A 20,798-nucleotide genomic window follows, 5' to 3' on the forward strand; every position below is an offset into this window, starting at 1 on the left:
TGGTGGTGGAGGAGACGGACGTTTTTCGTATGACACGCTTTTCTCCCAGAGCTGAGGCCCATGTTTTCTCGCTGTCCATAGCTTTCTTGGTCACTCTCTTCATCTTGCGTGGTCTAGGGTCATGTCTGTGATCAAATGAGCAATGTAGCAATAATAATCTCAACACAAGGTGGACATTATCCTCAGGCCTCCTTCAGTTGCAACCTGTGGGCAGTTTAGATCGACGGCCACGTCACAGATGCAGGCCAGTGATGAAGCCTTCTAAGACTATTGGTCTCTGCCCATCTACTCACATAAAACAGACGTTTCCACATAGACACCGCTTTGAGGCCACTTCGGTTCCTGAAATAGGTAAACATAAATGATCTACCTTTTGTTTAGTAAAGTAAAAATGCCACACACCAGGTAACGGTTAACGAGGGTGTCATGTGGCCAGCATAACGACCAACCACATTTACTTTCACCAATTAAAGCCAGGTACCTATTAGTGTTGGGTCGACTCAGGGGCGCCCTAAGAATCTCGAAATTAAAAATTACTGTCTTCACCGAGATTCGAGCCCAGAACCCCAGGTTTTGATGCCAAGTGCTTAACCACCCAGCCACCGCGCCCTACTCTATTTGTATAAAATAAATAAATGCATGATATATACAGCTAGTGTCTTTTCTGCTCTTTCCCTCTTGAAAGTTCTAAGTACATAAGACAATGCGGTTAAACCATGGAACTATACAAACCATGGTTGAACCATCCACTACACAGGCTCAAGGGAAGTAATTATTGTCTAAGGGACAGTCGGCCTCACGACTTCACTGCGACTTAATCGACACATGCTTTACATTGGCAAAACAAGGTTAATTAATTTGTGGTAAAAAAAAAATCAATAGCTCTTTAATTGAAAACGTTCGAACACGCTAGTCTGACCAATTAGAAAGATAGAGTTAGTAGGAATCGTAAATACGTCATAAAATAACTGTTTTTATCAGACCTTTGGGGCAGACGATGTAAAGAAGAGATGGGAAACGAACCGAACATGAACGAACTGAACTTCAGCCTTACGATCGAACCGAACATGAACGAACTGAACTTCAGCCTCACGATCGAACCGAACACGAACGAACTGAACTTCAGCCTCACGATCGAACCGAACACGAACGAACTGAACTTCAGCCTCACGATCGAACCGAACACGAACGAACTGAACTTCAGCCTCACGATCGAACCGAACATGAACTTTAAAACTGATCGGTACAAACTGAACCGAACAATTTGTCCTTACCTCGAATCAAAAGATTTTGCAATATGTTTGTAAGGAAAAATAACAGCAAACTTTGTTTTCAGTGAGTTGATATGACAGTTATTTTATTCTTAGAAAATTCTGCTGCCGTCTTGAGCTGGCCGTGCCCTTAACATCTTATGTATACAGTTTCCTGCATCATTTCGGGTTGCCTTCTTTTGGTATCAACGCGAACGGTGGCGTACTATTTAATATTTGTTTTAAATGAAATGGGAGATTCAAAGAAACGAAAAGTGGACTCTAAATTCAGAAATTACTAGTAAAAGTGTAACAGATCTTAACGTTTTTGTGGATCGATATGTTTGATTTGCATATATCTGTGACTGTGGTTATAGAACGTAACGTTAAACAGCATTATGAGATCAAAAGCATAAACAAATATGGCGGCATCCTTAGTTTGTGCCACAAAGAAAATGCTGCTAAGAAACGGCTAGTGTTTACATGATGGACGAGAACATTTAACAAGAAGGGACGGGGAAATAAGTCGGCGACAAGGGCGTCGAGTTGCTCACAGTTTAAGTAGTGAACTGAAGTCTTTTTTTCATGGGCGAATGCGTGAAAAGGGAGTGTCACTGATGGAAGAAATGTGCCATTTAAATAAGGAAGCAGATGAAGCCGCCCCTCATCTTCGCAAAGATAATTAGAAATGTAGAACTAAGAGATAGAGCATCAGAGTATGAAACGCTCACAATGGACCTCATCCACCAATCGTAAATAAACACATTTAGCCACGTCGTGATATTGATAAAACAATGAAAAATACGTATCACGTGACAGCCAGTATGGATTACATAATTTGTATAGAAGATATATAGAATCACGTGGCTAAATGTTGTTTGTTTACGATTGGTGAATGAGGTCCATTGCCTCCAACATATCTGATACCGCTCAGCTCTAGGTAATTATTTGGGGTAACGAAAAGCAGTTTTAAAATTACAGAAGAGATACCTGCTACAAGGGCCATGCATGGGACCACCACAGACCTGAAGAGATACCTGCTACAAGGGCCATGCATGGGACCACCACAGACCTGAAGAGATACCTGCTACAAGGGCCATGCATGGGACCACCACAGACCTGAAGAGATACCTGCTACAAGGGCCATGCATGGGACCACCACAGACCTGAAGAGATACCTGCTACAAGGGCCATGCATGGGACCACCACAGACCTGAAGAGATACCTGCTACAAGGGCCATGCATGGGACCACCACAGACCTGAAGAGATACCTGCTACAAGGGCCATGCATGAGACCACCACAGACCTGAAGAGATACCTGCTACAAGGGCCATGCATGGGACCACCACAGACCTGAAGAGTTAGCTGCAACAAGGGCCATGCATGGGACCACCACAGACCTGAAGAGATACCTGCTACAAGGGCCATGTATGGGACCACCACAGACCTGAAGAGATACCTGCTACAAAGGCCATGCATGGGACCACCACAGACCTGAAGAGTTAGCTGCAACAAGGGCCATGCATGGGACCACCACAGACCTGAAGAGATACCTGCTACAAGGGCCATGTATGGGACCACCACAGACCTGAAGAGATACCTGCTACAAGGGCCATGCATGGGACCACCACAGACCTGAAGAGTTAGCTGCTACAAAGGCCATGCATGGGACCACCACAGACCTGTTCAAAGAAGTTTCATACATCATGGAGGATTTTTCTTTTCTTTGGGAGTGGGAGTGACTACTAATACCGCCAGAAGTATGGCTAGATGTCATAGTGAGTGACAGCTAGAATTAAGAGAAAAATTGTCAAGTCAAACGGAACTGTAGCAAGATGTTGAATCAGAGCCATGTGTGATGATGTGTTCAGCACTGTAAATGTTATAACATTTTAAGCGTTAAACCACAAAACGTCTAAGAACTTTCTGACAGAAATAGAGTCCGAATATGAAGACGTTTTATTTGACAGCAAAGTGTGCTGGTTAAGCTGAGGAAAGATTCAAAACCTTTTTTAATGGGACATCATACCGCATCTAAATGAACTCAACAAACTGCAAGAAAAACGAGTTGATTTTGCATGTAATAACTGACATAATCTCCTTCTAAACAAAATTGCAACTCTTCATTTAGCAGGCGGAAAGGGGCGATACCAATGCGGCGTAACAGCCTCACAGACGAACATCTAGGTCAGCGGTTCTCAACCATTTTAGCTCCGAGATCTAATACAATTTCCAACTATTTAGCGACACCCCCAACCATAAAAAAGTGTCTCTTATCATATGCCTAGATAAACGTACATTAGCTTGTGTTATAAAGTCGTTATCAAAATATACACATCTCATATCCATAATATTAATTTCATTGTTAGAAACTAAATATAGTAAAAACTTAATTTAATGTAAAATAAATTCGCATTTAACTCTTTCTCTCCTAACTGACGATACCAGCGTTGATTCCACCAGAATGTGGCAAATAATTACGGAGAGAAAGAGTTAAATTAAAAAGAACAACAAGATTACAAAGAGAGTTTATGTTATCACAATCATCACGTAGCTCAGGGTGTCACCCCTCCCCATCAACTTTCTTGAAATATGTTCCAATGAACACTATGGCTAGTTATTTTATTTATTTTTTTGTTGAACCAATACAGTGAGCTGATTACCTACTTTTATTGATCTTTACTCAAATGTAAAATCCCAATGTTTATTACGTTTATTCCAATGTTATTGCAAATATTACAATAACATTTAATTAAAATTATAAACAGACTTAACATCGTATGAACATGCTTCTTTTGTTATACTTTAAATGGTATAACGTTGAGCTGTATCATTTACACGTAAACTACCCTCTAGATGTGTCAAGGCATATTTGGGTATATATCTCGAGATTTTATTATTATCTTTTTCTCATGTGTCTGCTTTTACTAAGCTATAATTTTCCCAACTTGGTTTTCACCCCCCCCCCAAAATGGTGTCGACTGGTGCGGACGCACCCCTCACACCCCTTCCCCCTAGTGACGCCACCGCTCCAAGATATATCTTGAGATTTTATTATTATCTTTTTCTCATGTGTCTGCTTTTGCCAAGATATAATTTTTCCAACTTGGTTGTCACCCCCAAAATGGTGTCGACCCTCACACCCAACCCACCAGTGTCGACGCCACTGATCCCCCACTAGTAGGCCTACTAATCCTGATCATTTGCAAAGGTTGAGTTTTTTTTTATTTCACTAGATTAGGAATTTCACATTTTCTGCATCGAGTTTATTTTTGTATTTAGTATTAGAGAACTAACAGGCAGAGATATTGTTGTTGGGAATGGAAGAGGAAGTCGTAAAAACAAATATCAACTAGAACCGAATGACTGCAACCAACTGATTCAGAATAGTGTAACTAACATTGAAGAGAAATCCTATTCAACTGCATTGTTATTGATGTAATGCTTGTGGCAGTGTTTGCGTTGATTGTATAGGTTGATGAATTACACAGTGAGTTACGATGACTTCTCATGGTGACTCATTCTGTACCAAACATTGACATCCGAACCGACGTCCAAGTATGCCCAGAGCACTAGTTGTGCAGGCACCACAAACATTTGTCCAAAATGTCTTTTACTTTTCAAAACTCCACCAACTTTGTCAATTACATCACGTGTTCTGTGGGTCGGTTAAAGAGTTTGCAGAGAAACTAATCTCGCCATTACATCGTATACATCTCATGAACACCAGTAGTTGTGAACAATTTACAAATTCATCAAGCTAGATGCTAAATATTGAAAAAAGGAGCAAACGTCATTTCCTGAATTATCAAATTGATGAGAAGACATGTCAACTATTCTCCAGTGAACAGTGTCATTAGATATGGAAATCGCACTAAATTTATAAACGAATTCGTCTCCAATCATAACTCGTGCAATGTACTTGAAGCTTCAAGGGCTGCTCTGTTTAATTATGGTACTTGCCATCTGAGTCTAGTCCTATTTTCTTGACACCATCAACCTTTAAAACTAAAATACTGGATGTCCACATCGGCAAAGCTCGGACGTTTGTTCGGTCTCATTCATTTGCAGAGAGAACTTCTTTTACAACTGATGAATTTTTTTTTCTTAACTTTGTTTTGTCCATGTTCATGGGTCGTTCCATACTGAATTTATTTCCTTCAACAACATGGACTATAATTCGATGGCGTTTCATTGATTACATTTCTTCCCGACGTGCTTAGATCTTCACCATAGATATGTTTGATCCCGTAATGGTGTTGCGACACATTTAATGGACATTAATTTTAATTGTTGAGAAAATTTTCCTTTAGCATTAAATATCTGGTCTGCATATCTATTTTCAAATGGCAATTATTAAAAAAAAAAAAAAAGGAAAGACAAAGAAGTAACCATAAATAGAAAGCATGGTGCATAATGGTTACTAAACAATGATGTTACATTCATTAAAAATGCCCTCTATATCCTCTGGCAATATGTCCATGTTCTTACATATATATTTGTCAGAAGGGCCGCCGCGAGGGTTGTGGCCGCTTACGTGCGAAGTTAAAAAATGCCGCCCCCCCCCTTTTTTTTTTAGAAAAAAAAATTCAATAAGACTGAGCTGATAACTGTACCAAAAGCACTCTTTGATTTAAATCTATTTTTGTACCATTCCTTTTTCTTTTCATATTCGCATCGTTGTCGTATCCCCATTCCCTCTAAGTTGTTTTATTTTCAATTTTAACTTTTTTTTAAAGAATGTAATGAAAAAAGAAAAGAAACTTTGTCATAATTATAACACACTTTTTAGGTCTTATTTTTCATTTATATTTTAAAAACTATGTATTGAATCCAAATTTAGGGAATGAAATTTCACTAAAATGAGTCAGTTTCACAGACCTATATATAAAAACATTAGCTTGTAAGCCTACATATATTTGATTAAAATTTTAAATGAATAGACTTAATTTTGTATGTTCATGTGTTAAAGTATAAAGTAGATCTTGAGTTAGACATATATATATATGTGTGTTTGTGTGTGTGTGTGTGTATAATGTATATAATTAATCTTTATTACATTCTGACTCTTCATTCTTTCGGAAGATGTTTATTATACCCTAGAATAAGTTATTCCTGGAGTTAGTTGAGAATTTGTAGACTCCCCGCCCTTGACCGTAATGGAACCTTCGCCCAGACGCCAAGCACTATTTTCGGTATTGAAAGCTTAAAAAATGCATATTCTGAGGTATCTAAAGTGCATTATTCTGCTATTAAAAAGTTTTATTTCAAAACCTGTGCTATTCTTACTGACTTAGATCCTCCCGCGCCGTTTGGCTCATTGAGCGGAAAGCTGTTTCCACAAAAATCTGTCACTGGCTATGTCTGAAGCCTCTTCCCACCTGCTCTGAGGACCTCCATGAAAGTGTGGCGCCAAGTTGTACTAGGATGTCCCTTTTTGCAATTTCCTATTAATGGCCTCCATGTCATTGCAACTCTTATTATGCGTAATTCATTTTGTCGGAATAAATGTCCCGCAAACCTCATGCGACGCTCTGTCACAACCTTACCAAGGGGTCGACTCCCAGTTCGGCATAGCATTTCCTTGATTGAGACCCGATCTCTATATCTGACTCCTAAAATCCGTCTTAGCCATCTTTGTTGAGCCACATTTAGTCTTAATCAATTTCGGCAGATGACTATCCACTGCACTTTATTAATGGAGTCCAGCCACTGGTAGAAATTTTGTAACCTCTCTTGGCTACGCTCTTTGAATTAGGTGACTGTAGTTTCCTTTAGATTTTATATCGAAAAGGAAATTTTTATCGTCAAAATCATCTGATGTGGGGTTTTAAACTAAAAGAATCTCTATAGAGTTTTTTTAAACTAATTCAAAACCCCATTTAGCTACGCTCGTAGAATTTGGTGAGTGTAGTTTGCTTTAAAATAATATTGAAGAGGGGGTTTTCAACCTCAAAACTCTCTGTAGGGGGATTTTAAACTCAAAAACATATGGAGTGATTTTAAACTAAAAAAAAAGCCATCTGGAGAAGGGGGGTTAAACTCAAAACTCCCCTTTGGCTTGGCTAAGCTCAAATATTTTTAGTGTGTAATTTACATTTTTTTTTATATTGAAGAGGTATTTTTTCTTTTTGCTTTTTTTTTTTTTTATAGAAGAGGTATTTTTTCGCTTCAAGCCCCGCTGAAGGGGGTTTAAACTTAAACCCCTTTGGTTACTCTCAAATATTTTTGAGTGTGTTATTTGCTTTTTTTATAGTGAAGAAGTATTTTTTTAACTTCAAACCCGACTGAGAGGGGGGGGGGGTTAGACTCAATACTCAAAACCCCCTTTGGCTACACTCAAAGAATTTGTAGTGCGTAATTTGTTTGTTTTTTTATATTGAAGAGGTATTTTTTAGCTTTAAACCCCGGAGGGAGTTTTAAAATCAAAATCTTCCTTAGCTATGCTCTTGGAATTGGGGGATTGTCGTTTGCATTATTTTTTGTTTGTTTTGTTTTATAGAAGAGGGGAATTTGACTGCAAAACTCCCTGGTAGGGGTTTTAAACTCAAAACCCCCTTGGCTGCGCTGGGGTAAGTTATGGTTTAGTATTTAAATCTCACCTAAAATAAACAAAATCAAAGCGAAAAATCAGTTACCAAAGTCCGTCCCCCCCCCCCAGAGGGTAAAAATCTCCATTCAAAACTAACAGGCAAAGCAGATTTCTATTGCTATTGACGAGTCTACCGACATATCTGATGCCGCTCAAAATCTTGGTATGTATTAGGCGGTACAAACAGGGGTGGACTGGGTATCAAAACCGGCCCGGGCATTTCTAAACCATCCGGCCCTAAAATTGTAAATTATATGATGGACATCTAGTTCTAGGTCTACCTGTCCTTAGAATCATTATGTTAAATTTGATAATGTATCGATAAATGTGCACATGCTTACAGTGAACACTATGTCCTAATAAGGAATAAAGGCTTTATGTTGCTTTTTAATCGTAAAGTGTATAGGCCCTAAAAAGATGAAGCTTTACCGATGTAGGCTATTACATTATATCGGAAATAAAAGATCCATCCATGCGGCCTTTATTTAATAAAATACAGACGTGATTTAAAAAAAGAAGATACTTACTGTGGTCCTACCGGCCCATTTGGATACCGGCCCACCGGGCATTTGCCCGAATGCCCATATAGCCAGTCCGCCCCTGGGTACAAACAGCAGTTTTGAAATCAGAGAAGTTGGTAGCTATGAGTGGCCTGCAAGGGAACACCGCTAGCGAAGTCCTGTCAAAAGAGGTTTTAACCATCACACAGGATCTTTCTCTTGCCAGGGAGAATGAGTGAGAGTGATTACTGATGGTGCCGAGCTGAGTGGTTAGAAAAAGTTGTTGAATCAAATGAAACCGATCCTCTGTGGCTACATTGAATTGTTTACCAACAAAATCTATGTGGCTGGCTGTTCAGTCTGGACCACGTGATGATGGTCGTGTTCAGATTGAACAATGTTCTTCGTTTTCAAATTCTTCTGCGGTCAATGTGTCCAGTGTTTAGCCAGACAAAGCTAAAACTGAAACTGGTTTGACTTATAAGCATAGACATTCCTGCTTGTCAAATTTCAATCGATGCAGACAATTGATTTATACTCCATGTTGCAGAAACGTTTCTGAATCTCCGAAAACCAGCGTTTACGATGATTGCCATAATTACAACCCTAACCCTAACCCTTATTTGTGAGGACAAACCTTTTCAGTGATGAGTCCTGCGAAACCCTTAATAAGTAATCGTCTCACGGACGAACATACAGAATTCTATATTCACTGCTCCGACTTCGCATCTCATCTATGCAACCGAATATTTAAAATTTGGTTTAGAATTAATAAAATTACTAGATTCACGAGTTTTTAAAATAAAAATGATAGATTGTTCCGGATGTTTATATATATATATATAGTGAGAGGGAGAGAGAGAGAGAGAGAAGGAGAAAGAGAGAGTCTCTGATATATCAAATACTGTTAATTAATTTTTTTGGATGATCTAGTATAATGAGCTTGCATAATTAATTTTATAAATTAAACGGTTTGCTTTTAGAAAACCAAAAGTAGCCGTTGTACCTAAACTTTTCAAGCCGCATCGCATGGTGAAATAATATTTTTCATTTCTCTTCTAGTTTTCGAGATCTGAGTGTGACAGACGGACATTTTGCACAAACCTACTAGCGGCTTTTCACCTTACGGAGGCCGCTAAAAATTACAAATTAAGTAAATATTCAAACAGAGAAAACATAAAATAAGATTTTAAAAATAATTTAATGGAACATGTTTGTTATCAAATTGATCACAGACGCCATAATGTCCCAGATGATATGTTTCCCCAGATGATATGTTACCCCTGATGATATGTTATCTCATATGATAAGTTACCTCAGATAATATGTTACCCATGGGCGTAGCCAGGATTTTTTTTCGGGAGGGGTTTTGAACCCCCCCCCCCCGGCGGAAAAAATTATATATGTGTGTGTATACATAATTAATCTTTATTACATCCTGACCCTTTCGGAAGACGTTTATTGTTTATTGTAGACTCCCCGCCCTTGCTAGCAAGGGGGTCTGGGGGAGCTCGCAGCGCTCACCCCAGCGCGGGGCTGAGCCCCGCCGCCGAGCACTATTTCTGGTATTGAAAGCCAACAAAATGCATATTCTGAGGTATCTACAGTGCATTATCTTGCTATTAAAAAGTTTTATTTCAAAAAGCTAATGTGCTATTCTTACTGACTTAGACCCTCTCGCGCCGTTCGGCGCATTTTCCGGAAAGCTGTTTTCGCAACTCTTATTTTACGTAATTCATTTTGTCGGAGAGCATGTCCCGCAAAACCTCATGCCACGCTCTGTCACAACCTTACTATGGATTCGACTCCCAGTTCGGCATATGATTTCTTTGATTTAGACCCGATCTCTATGACTGACTCCTAAAATCTGTCTTAGCCATCTTTGTTGAGCCACATTTAATCTCTGGATTTTTTTATTTGTTTTGTTTAAATTCAAAACCCCATTTAGCTACGATCATAGAATTTGGTGACTGTAGTTTGCTTTAAAATAATATTGAAGAGAGAGGTTTTCAACTCTAAACGCTCTGTAGGGGAATTTTAAACTCAAAACCATCTGGAGGGGTTTTTAACTTTAAAGAAAAAGCCATCTGGAGGACGGGATTTAAACTCAAAACCCCTTTGACTACGCTCATAGATTTTATAGTGTGTAATTTGCTTTTTTTTTATATTGAAGAGGTACTTTTAGCTTCAAACCCCAACTGGCGGGGGGGGGGGGGTTAAACTCAAAACTCCTTTGGCTACGCTCATAAAATTTTGAATGTGTAATTTGCAATTTAAATTGAAGAGGGGTTTATCGTAAATTTTGGAGGGGGTTTTAAAATCAAAATCTTCCTTAACTGTGCTGTTGGAATTTGGGGATTGCTGTTTGCATTTTTTTTTGTTTTATAGAAGAGGGGGATTTAACTGCAAAAACCTCTGGTAGGGGGTTTAAAACTCAAAACCCCCTGTAGGGGGTTTTAAGCTCAAAGCCCCTGGTAGGGGGTTTTAAACTAACCCCCCCCCCTGGTAGAGGGATTTGTATCTCAAAACCCCCTGATAGGGTTTTTTAAAATCTCAAAACCCCCTGGTAGGGGGATTTAAACTCAAAACCCCCTGGTACAGGGTTTTTAACTCAAAACCCCCTGGTACAGGGTTTTTAACTCAAAACCCCCTCGGCTGTGCTGTGGTAAGTGATGATTTAGTATTAAAATCTCACCTAAAATTAACTAAATGAAAGCTAAAATCAGTCACTTAATTCCTTCCCCCCCCCCCGCAGGGGAGGGGGATTTCATTTCGGGGGGGGGGGTTGAACCCCAACCCCCCCCCTGGCTACGCCCATGATGTTACCTCATTTTATATGTTACCTATGATGATATGTTACCAAAGGTGATATGTTACCCCAGATGATAAGTTATCTCAGATGATATGTTGCCCCAGATAAAATGTTCTCCAAGATGATATGCTATCTCAGATGATATGTTGCCCTGATATGTTACCCCAGATGATATCTTGACCCATATGATGTTAACCCAGATGATATGTTATCTCAGATGATATGTTATCTCAGATGATATGTTATCTCAGATGATATGTTATCTCAGATGATATTTTATCTCAGATGATATGTTACCTCAGATGATATGTTATCTCAGATGATATGTTATCTCAGATGATATGTTACCCACATAAACTAGAATATGACAAGTCGGTTTCATTACAATTTCTTTGCTTTTAACAAACCCTTACAATAGCAAATTAATTGTATCTTAGGATCACTCACGCAGTCGGACTGACCACTGTACCTGTTCAACCGGTCCAGCCCTTCTGCCACCGTTACATTATTTAGATGTGTTATGGACAGCTGTTCCCATGATTCCCAATCACTTATGCCCTCCACATGTACAGTGGCGTCAAATACCCCGTTACCCGGAACAGTCTCAACTTTAATCCGGAACACTGTCTTGACTAGTTTAAACAGTTTGTTTAATACTTTTAGCACGTAGACTTCTGAAACGTTATGCAGTTTTAAACTTTCACATTTAGCGTGGTCCAGTCTAGCGTTCATTGCCTCTACAACTTTATTAGCCACCTGATGGGCAATACTAGAATTGGGCAACACAGTTATGAAGTTCTGATAATTGCAAAGGCAAAATTCCTCCGATACAGACGCGTCCTGACACGTTCGGTTCCTTGGGACCTCTTGAAACAAGCTCATACCATGTCTAGTTTTCGGTAAAGGATTATCTCCCGTTGATCTGAAATACAGAAGATCCCGAACGGTGGCGTGAATGTCGTATTGTGACGTCAGACGGCCGGTGTTGGTTTTGAGATTTCCGGCAACATCCGGGTACTTGTGGAGAAACCAAGTAGGCATTGTGAAAATCAATAAAGGGTTACGGTTCTCGACGTCACCCATGTGTGAGTGTCGAATGGGTCCGTAGCGAGGCCCGTGATCTGAGAAGGTAATCATCATAGTGTTATTCAGATGTCCAGAATCTTTTAGCTTCTTAAAGAAACTGTACACATGATCGTCTATGATTCTCAGCATAGTTATATCATCATGGGAAATTCTCGTGAAAAACAGAAGCGCGTAGAGCGGTTTCCGTGGAAATTTGTCCAGGAAACTTTTTAAGTATTCTAGATGAAAAAGAACTTCCGGTTGGTTGCCGATGCAATGACTACTTGCGTTACGAATAAGCTCATCCTGCTCAATGGCGAAAGCTATTGATTTACTGTAATGTGTTGCAGGTGTTTTGAGAAACCCAGGAGTCAGATAATTGAAAGCTCCGATCCCCGGGTTATCTTCTGAAAAAAACGTTCGATAACCAGCCCTCTCAAAATCTTTCCAGAGATGATCAAATGGGTCGGCATTTTTCTTGTCGCTCCACCACTGGTACGTTTCCTGGGCGGATCTGCCAGTCATGAAGGGCAAAAAATTCGGGAACGAGTTCTTACCGACCTGGCTGTGCATGGTCATGTCAAAGGAGAGCAGATCATTGACCAGAAAGTCATAGGTTCTGTTCATCGCCCTCATGAAATGATATCTAGAAACAGAGTCGTAGCCGATCATGATAACGCTCATATTCTCAGACGGTGAGGATTCAACGAAGCGTTTACGCAACAACAATTCTTCTATCTCATTCAAATTGTCCAGTTTAGGAATAAATGCGAAGTACGTTCTCGATAGCACTTCCGGTTTCGATTGTTTCTTGGAAGAAGAATTGAACTGCGAGCTGCTATTGTCATTTAGGTTCCGTGTTCCCTCACAAAGGACAAGAATATACTCTGTCTCAGACGGAAGCTCCATTGACTCTTGAAAGGGCTTTCGAAACTCACTGAAGGCAAACGATCTGTCGCGGTCATTCTGTCGGGTAATGTCTTGGTATTTACAGGTAACATTGAACGTTGGAAATCTTTCTTTTATTTTTGTTTTATTAACAATCAGTTTATTTTCTTTTAAGTAGGTCAAATCAGGCAAGGCGCTGTTGCACAGCAATGTCGGTTTATCAAGTCCGGCAATCTTCATCACTTCTGGATCAAAAGGGTTGTTATCTGGGAACATGCAAGATGTGAATGTCAGTTTGCTATAGTCGGTTATCTGATCAGACATCTCAGCCACTTTAATTTGGCCTTTGTATTCTAAAGAGAAGGCCTTAACCATGTTGAGGACTCCAGTTTCTTTTCTGATAAAATATAATCCGACCAAAGCCACTATCAACAATAGAACGAGGGTCCTACCAAGACGTCTGAATAGTAGAGTAAAAACAGTTTCTGAAAGAAAAAATACAATTTTTAAATATTTGAAAGAAAAAAAAGAACTTGTATAGACAACTGAATCGTGATTACCTATGAACATTTTAAATGCAATCCTATTTTAAAATAAGTTATAAATGATCAAGCTTTATTTTTTTTTAATAAATATTACTGTGCAGACCGATAAAAGCTTTAAGCTTCTGTTTAACGAAATCTTGGAATTTATTCTTTCTTATTTTAACATTGAAATACATGCAGATTTGTATGAACCCATTTAGAACATGCTTTAAATGGCTTAATTAGCATTAATTAAATTGTATAAATATACTATGGATTAATGCGCAACAATTATCATCTACATTTGTACAAGTCTTATATCAAACAAATCTGTCTGTCTTTATGGTAATAAGGCCTTTTACTTGATTTCTCCCAATCTCTGATCAAGCTGAAAATTTTCACAATGATTTCTTCTAACTGACAACACAAGTATCCATTAAAAAAAAACAGGGAAAGAAATAGAAATTGTACTTGATTGAGGTGGGGGTATGCTTAATTAAATTAGTCCCTCCTATAGGTCTCCACTTTACTGTAATTTTCAAGCAAACAATAGGTAATACAATCTTCTATCTTCATACGCACCTCACTAGCAGAGTGGATAGAATGCCGGCTTGAGGAGGCGTGAGTCATGAGTTTCACTTTTTTTTTTAATAGAAAAAAAATGTTTTTAAAAAAACGTTTTCGGTTAAATTTACCCAGATATCCCTTTCTCTCCCCGCCCAATTATCCCAACTGGTCTAGATAAGTGATAGGATCATAGCGTAGTGAGAACGCTACAAGCATACAATAATAATAAGGCCTGTCTTCGAGTCCGAAGATTAGTGAGGAATGCAGAATTCAGTATATCCCAGTTGTGACCTACATATTTCGCCACATCCAGGGCAAGCTTGAAATAGCGCTAAACAAAATACATTGGTACTAATAGTTCAAATTGCACGGATTTATTGTTGTTGGTCTAGAATAGTCTAGATCTATTACAAGCTTAATTACGTGACTGATTAAAACTTATTGATACAAATACACTTGGTATACACTTTTTAGCGGTCCCCGAAAGGGGAAAATACACAATTAGTTTTGTGTGAAATGTTTGTCCGACTGTCCATCCGTTTTTCGTCCGTCCATCCCGTTTAGATCTCGTAAACTAGAAAAGATAGGGAAAATCCGACATCATAATATTTTAGTCCATTCAAAGTTCTGATGCAATGGCTAAAATTTTTCTTTTGTAAAAGTTAAAAATCTAGTTTTTTAAATCATTTATGCAAGCAGTTTTTTCTAAAAGTACACGACTTTTACAACTATTTCACTATTAATAATAACAAAAAAAGTGGAGTCTCTTAAATAGGGGAGATGATAGTTTACATATTTTTTACGCATTCATGTAAACGTTTTTTTTATTTTTTGTCCCCCCCCCCCCCAATTTTTTTATTCCATTTGTATTGCTAAGTTAAGTAATTTCTGTCATACTACAACTAAAGGGAAAAACAAATTTGTTTTATTTTTTACGAACTTTTTTTTTTTGAGGAATTAGAGACTATTTAGAAATTAATTAGATCATTATAAGACATCAGTTAGGCCAGGTTCACATTTAACTTCACATTCTCTTTCACCTATCCTTTGGTCTGCTGGACCGTTGGGACAAAATCTGTCAATCTTCTTTCTCCATTCTTCTCTGACATTTGTCATTTATCGAATTTAATTCTGATGTTCTTTCTGAAAATATTGATACCTGCATTTTTACCTGCCTGGGTGGACCACTTCGGGGGCCGATTTAGAGTTTGTGTTTCCACATAAACTGTCTTTTTAATCTTGTTTAAAAAGTATTTTTATGTTGTTTTTTTGTGTTTGTTTTTTTTTCAATGAAACGTCCATTCTTTATCGCCAGCCTCGATTCATATACAAAGCACAAAGTTAACAAACAATGACACGAAGTAGGATTTCGGTAGAGGTCAATATTAATAGTTACGAGGAAGGAGAACGACTGATAAGGGGAAATACTCCAACAATAACAATCAACATAATTTATTACTATATTATCACCAAAACAAAATCGTGTAGTGATACAAGTAATGTATTATGTCATTATGACATTGAAACCAAATGTCGTGGTTCTGATGAAGTGTTCTTTGTATTTCTGAGATTCTGAAATTTTGGCTGGGCTATATTAATCAAAGCTTATAAAACTGTATGACTCAATTACAATCTGTTGGAATTTTTCTTTTACATCTGGAAGTCTATAAATTATGATGACATGAAGATATTCATGCCACTAGAAACCAAATAGATGACTTAAAAATCTGCTATACTAATTTATTCTGACTTAAAATAAGAATGGTACACCGTTTACAGCGCGTTAGCAAAGTACCCATTTCAAACTTTGCAATCTGTGGGGCCGATGATGTAAAGACTCTCTTATTCTATGGTTTACGGTTAACAAGGGCGTCATGTTGCCAGCACAAAGACCAACCGAATTTACCTTCCCTAACTGATGTCAGAGTTGGGGTGTTCCAAAGTCGTGAAATTCCATATTCCAGCCTACATCGAGACTTGAACCAGAGAACCTTCGGTTAGGAAGCCAAGCGCTTTACAACTCAGACACCCCACCACTCCCTATTGTTAAGTTAAATGAACGTCTCAATGTATAAAAATAAATATTAACAATTTGGTCTCCTTCAGAGGTTCACTCACTTGGCCCAGTGAAACAATGCTTACTTACTAATGAAACTGGATGCCAAGGCTGGCGAAGACCTTTCTACAGGAAACAGTTCCAGGAAAAAAAAGGGAGAGGCAGACAAAAGATGCAATGGATAAACAACAGTCAAAGAATGGACAGCCCTGCCATTGAATAAGACTCTAAATCCTTGTGAATGACTGAGAAGAATAAGACGTATTATTTGTGGCGCCCCCACGACTTAAAAGACTTAGAAACTGGTGGAAGTGAAGATAAATAAAGATGAGCAGTCGGAAATCAGTTGCCCCTATATCCTGAGGCTGCTGGCAGACGGAGCTCGACAGCCATTTTGGGCAGTTCATTAACATTACTGTGAAAATAAGGAGTATCGGGAGTTATGCCCCTTAAAAAGTAAAGTTCCACTTACAGACTATATGGTCAATAGGGCATATGATGTAAAGATCATCTCTTTCTGTGGCCCACGGTTAACGAGGGTGTTTGCCAGCACAACGGTCAACTTTTCCTCAACTAATGTCAGGTACCCATTTGAGCTGGGTGGACTCTGAGGCGCCAAAGATCTCGAAATTAAAAGTACCAGTTTTCACCAGGATTCGAACCCGGGACTCGCGCTTCGGAAACCAATCGCTTTACTGCTCAGCCACCGCGCCTCCTATGCGCCTTAGGGTTTGGAATTATTATTAACTATGATATGGTGCTAAGTGTAACGCCTAGAATTTCTTTCGATCTTGCTCTCTGTCATAAGAATACGAAAGCAAGACTTAGGATTTATTTTTGGAAAAGTAATCAATGAGTCCAGAAAGGAAATCGTTGTCGCACCAAGTTATTTCGTGTATTTTGAGTTGCAGAAATACATCCGCCTGGCGTCTTTAGCACTAACTGCACTAGAATAAAAGGAGTGCAGGTCAAATAAAATAAAGAAGAGGACAGTAAGGCCGATACGTTGTGGAAAGAACAATTCCCTTAAGAGACGTCATTCCGAGACTTTTAGAAAGCATCCATTGAGTGTAAAGGACAGGCTGAAGAACATACAGGTTGAAGACTTGAAGCACTGCTACCAAAACAGCTTAACGGACGTTTCTTCCAAAGAGAAGATAATTCCTGTGTCAGTCTAGTAAAGTAATTCGTCACACATGCTAAACAGTGACCTTAAACTCTGCTAAGCCGTTGGTTTTCCTGCCTGATTCGGGCAAATTTAATGACTAGATCATGGACTTATATATTGTACTAGACTGGAAACCGGAAATAAATTCTTATCCGCGATTGATCGATTCACATTCACAGACCTATATATATATATATATATGTACGTAAACTCTTTTTGAAGCTATAAGAGGAGTCGCCTCAATCAATCTTTTCTGTATTAGAAAAGTAATGATCTAAGTTTTCAGAGTTTAGAAATAATGCAAAATCATTTCTCGGATATTCACGCAAATATATGAAACAAAGCCATTTTCTATTTGTTCCCATTGAGATAATGTTTCAAAAATCCTAGATCGAAATAATTCATGTTGATTTAAATCATCTTATGTACATTTAAATAGATTGATTACCTAGATCTTTCTAGATTAAGTATCTAAAAATTGCAAAATAATAATTATGAGACGAGAGTACTCTTATTTTTGATGTTCAATTACTAGATCTAGATCTAAAAATTAAATTATATGTTACATAGGTTACGGTTGAAAAAAAAAACAAACATTACTTCTTTGAACTACTTTACAAAACAACGCCTTGATCCAACTTTCTAAAAAAAATTTTTACGACATTTTTTGTAGAGTTAAAAGATCTCCATGTCCAGTCTAGATATAGTATATATAAGTCTATGGACTATATATATTTTTTTTAAATGTAGGAAACCTCAGAATTTGCGCTATTCAATTTTAGCTTTGTCAACATAGGAATCCTTGGGCCTTAGGCCTCTTTTCTTTGCCTCTTTTTTGGGCTTTATATATATATATATATATCATTTGAAACATGATTAACCTATACCTAATTACTTTACATAATAGTAATGAAAATATTTTTCTAATAGCGAAGACATACTACATAACTATTGAAACCATCAGAGACAGAAAAATGATACAAAGATTAGCGCTAAAGGTTACTAAAGGATAACCAACCAAAAATAAAATCAAATACACACCAACACGTACACACTAACACATGCATGACCGCACCCACATACCAAATAGGTACTGACACCATCAGATGTGATGGATTATTCAGAGCCACAAATATGATAAAAGAATAGCACATCAAAATTAATGAATAGCTAACCGGGAATAAAAGTAAATACACAAATATACTTACACATTCATTAATAGATGCATAACCATACCTGCATACTCTGCATACATATATAAACACAAATAAGCACACATTTCTTTTTATCTATCTTAAAACAAATTACACAATATCAAATATCACCAACCTCATTTCTGGAATACTGCTTGAGTATTGTACAACCATTTAAAAATCAAACTAAATAATCCTCTACCATAAAATCAATGTCAACTCTAAGTAATTATCTTATCTTAGAATTAGAATCAAACACTTTATTATTATGTGAAGCTTTGAGTCTGCTTGTCCAAACAAGATTCCGATATTCAGAAACAATAATCAAATTGAAATTATGAACCATTTTATTTGTCAGTTTTGGCAACTTGTTTAAAACAATAGACAAGTTTAGATTCACAAAGTTGCCACAGTTAGCTTCTAATAAGCCTCTTACAGTATTTTTAACTTTAAGGAATAATGGACATTCCAAATCTATATGCTTCTCGAGTTCTCGTTATCAGCATTTTACAAGATGACATAATTTACACTCATGGACATTAGCCCGTTTTGTAACTATAGGTGTCATCCCAAAGATAAGTCTATAAGTTATTTCTCTAGCTTTTGGTGAGATATATTTGCTGTGTAGGTTTCTGAATGGACTAGATATTAGATAAAGTGGGTAACAGTTATGACAGTAAAAAATCAATTAGTCTAATCAAGTGTTGCGGAAATGGAATAGAACTATTAAAATATTATATTAACACATATTTATCTATCTATATATTAAATTACAAATTTATTTTTTCATTTGGATTTTGAAAGTAATTTCCACAATTTTAAAATAAAACCCGGTTAGCTCACCCGGTAGAGTGTCCGTAGTTCGAATCTCTAATCGCCCTACAAAGTAACACTATTTTTTTATTTTTATTTTTATATATTTTTAAAGAATGTTTTTGCACAATTTCAAAAAAAAAAATAATTCCATCTTGATAAAAGTTGAAACAGAATTTAAAACCTCGATTTTAAAATACGTTTTACCACTACGTGCCATAGACTAGAAGACACTGGCCACTGGTCAAACGGAGGTCGTTGAAATACGAACAGTTTTATTGAATAAGGGGGTTAAGGCCAAAACATTACCTTACCATTTACAGGTTTTAATATTAAAATAAACAATATATTTCATTAGAACCAATCAACGGGCGGAGCCGGTGGGTAATGCTGGTCTAGATATAAGAAAAAAAAATACCTTACAGTATTATTATTACATTGTTTTGTAATATAATAATAGAGAAATATTGTCTGTGACTATTAGAAGTTCTATTCTTGTCCTATTAAAAATCTACCTTTTTCTACATAGTAACACTATTTAATAATATACGCAACCCTTTTAAACCACGTATGATATATACATATATATTTAATTAAATAAATAAATAAATAAATAAATAAATATATATATATATATATATATATATATATATATATATATATATATATATATACATATATATATATATATATATACATATATATATATATATATATATATATATATATATATATATATATATATATATAAGCAAAATACGCAATGCTAATCTCATAGCGATTTGCAAAAAGAAAAGTCTTAACTCAATTTTTAGGACTAACAGACTACTTACTCATTGTATCCTCACTATCTACCAATCACACACAACACAATAGAAACCATTAAACAACATACAGCTTTAAAAGCGCATTGTCCAAAGCTCTAGAGGCGAGAGAATGCATGTCATTAAAATGTCAAACGCAAAAGTACCGCATGTCAATGTGAACTGCTTGTTGGTTAGGATATAAAAACAAGAGTGTATAACAGAGATAACAACTTGGGGGCCCAGCTCGGCTGTTCGCGTACCGAATGAGGCAATGTATCGTTTTGTTAAAGGTAGGATATGATTCGATGAGGGGGCGTAACTAGGAATTTTCCATCGTTTGGGGGCCCCGGGGGCTTGACCTGTATTGGATGCAATGCAATTTGCTTAATATTAAATTTTATTGAAAATAAAACATTCATTTGGGCGCCTCCCCCTCAAGTGGTGGCACGGGGGGGATTTTCAATTCCCCCCCCCTCCTCCTCCCACCCTAGCTACGCCACTGTTGGACGTTTGAGATTCATCGGAGGTAGGTGGAAAGGAAGGAGGTTGTCATTTTTGTCAGA

General features: G+C 37.4%; 1 protein-coding gene across 2 annotated transcripts; it reads right to left on the reverse strand.

The window, feature by feature from the left end:
* Positions 1-11,168: 11,168 nt before the first annotated feature.
* Positions 11,169-20,490, reverse strand: LOC106061960 (uncharacterized). Of its 2 annotated transcripts, none has more exons than XM_056022398.1 (2): positions 20,263-20,490; positions 11,169-13,593 (listed from the first exon to the last, which is right to left on the reverse strand). In XM_056022398.1, exons 1-2 carry the CDS (start codon positions 20,264-20,266, stop codon positions 11,537-11,539), a joined length of 2,061 nt encoding a protein of 686 aa, XP_055878373.1. In that variant the 5' UTR covers positions 20,267-20,490; the 3' UTR covers positions 11,169-11,536. The 2 variants fall into 2 exon arrangements, with proteins under 2 accessions (XP_055878373.1, XP_055878374.1); XM_056022399.1 differs by lacking the exon at positions 20,263-20,490 and adding an exon at positions 18,753-18,807.
* Between the last annotated feature and the right edge of the window lie 308 nt (positions 20,491-20,798).

Source organism: Biomphalaria glabrata, chromosome 3 (assembly GCF_947242115.1).
Source record: "Biomphalaria glabrata chromosome 3, xgBioGlab47.1, whole genome shotgun sequence".
In the NCBI taxonomy this organism is placed as follows: domain Eukaryota; kingdom Metazoa; phylum Mollusca; class Gastropoda; family Planorbidae; genus Biomphalaria; species Biomphalaria glabrata.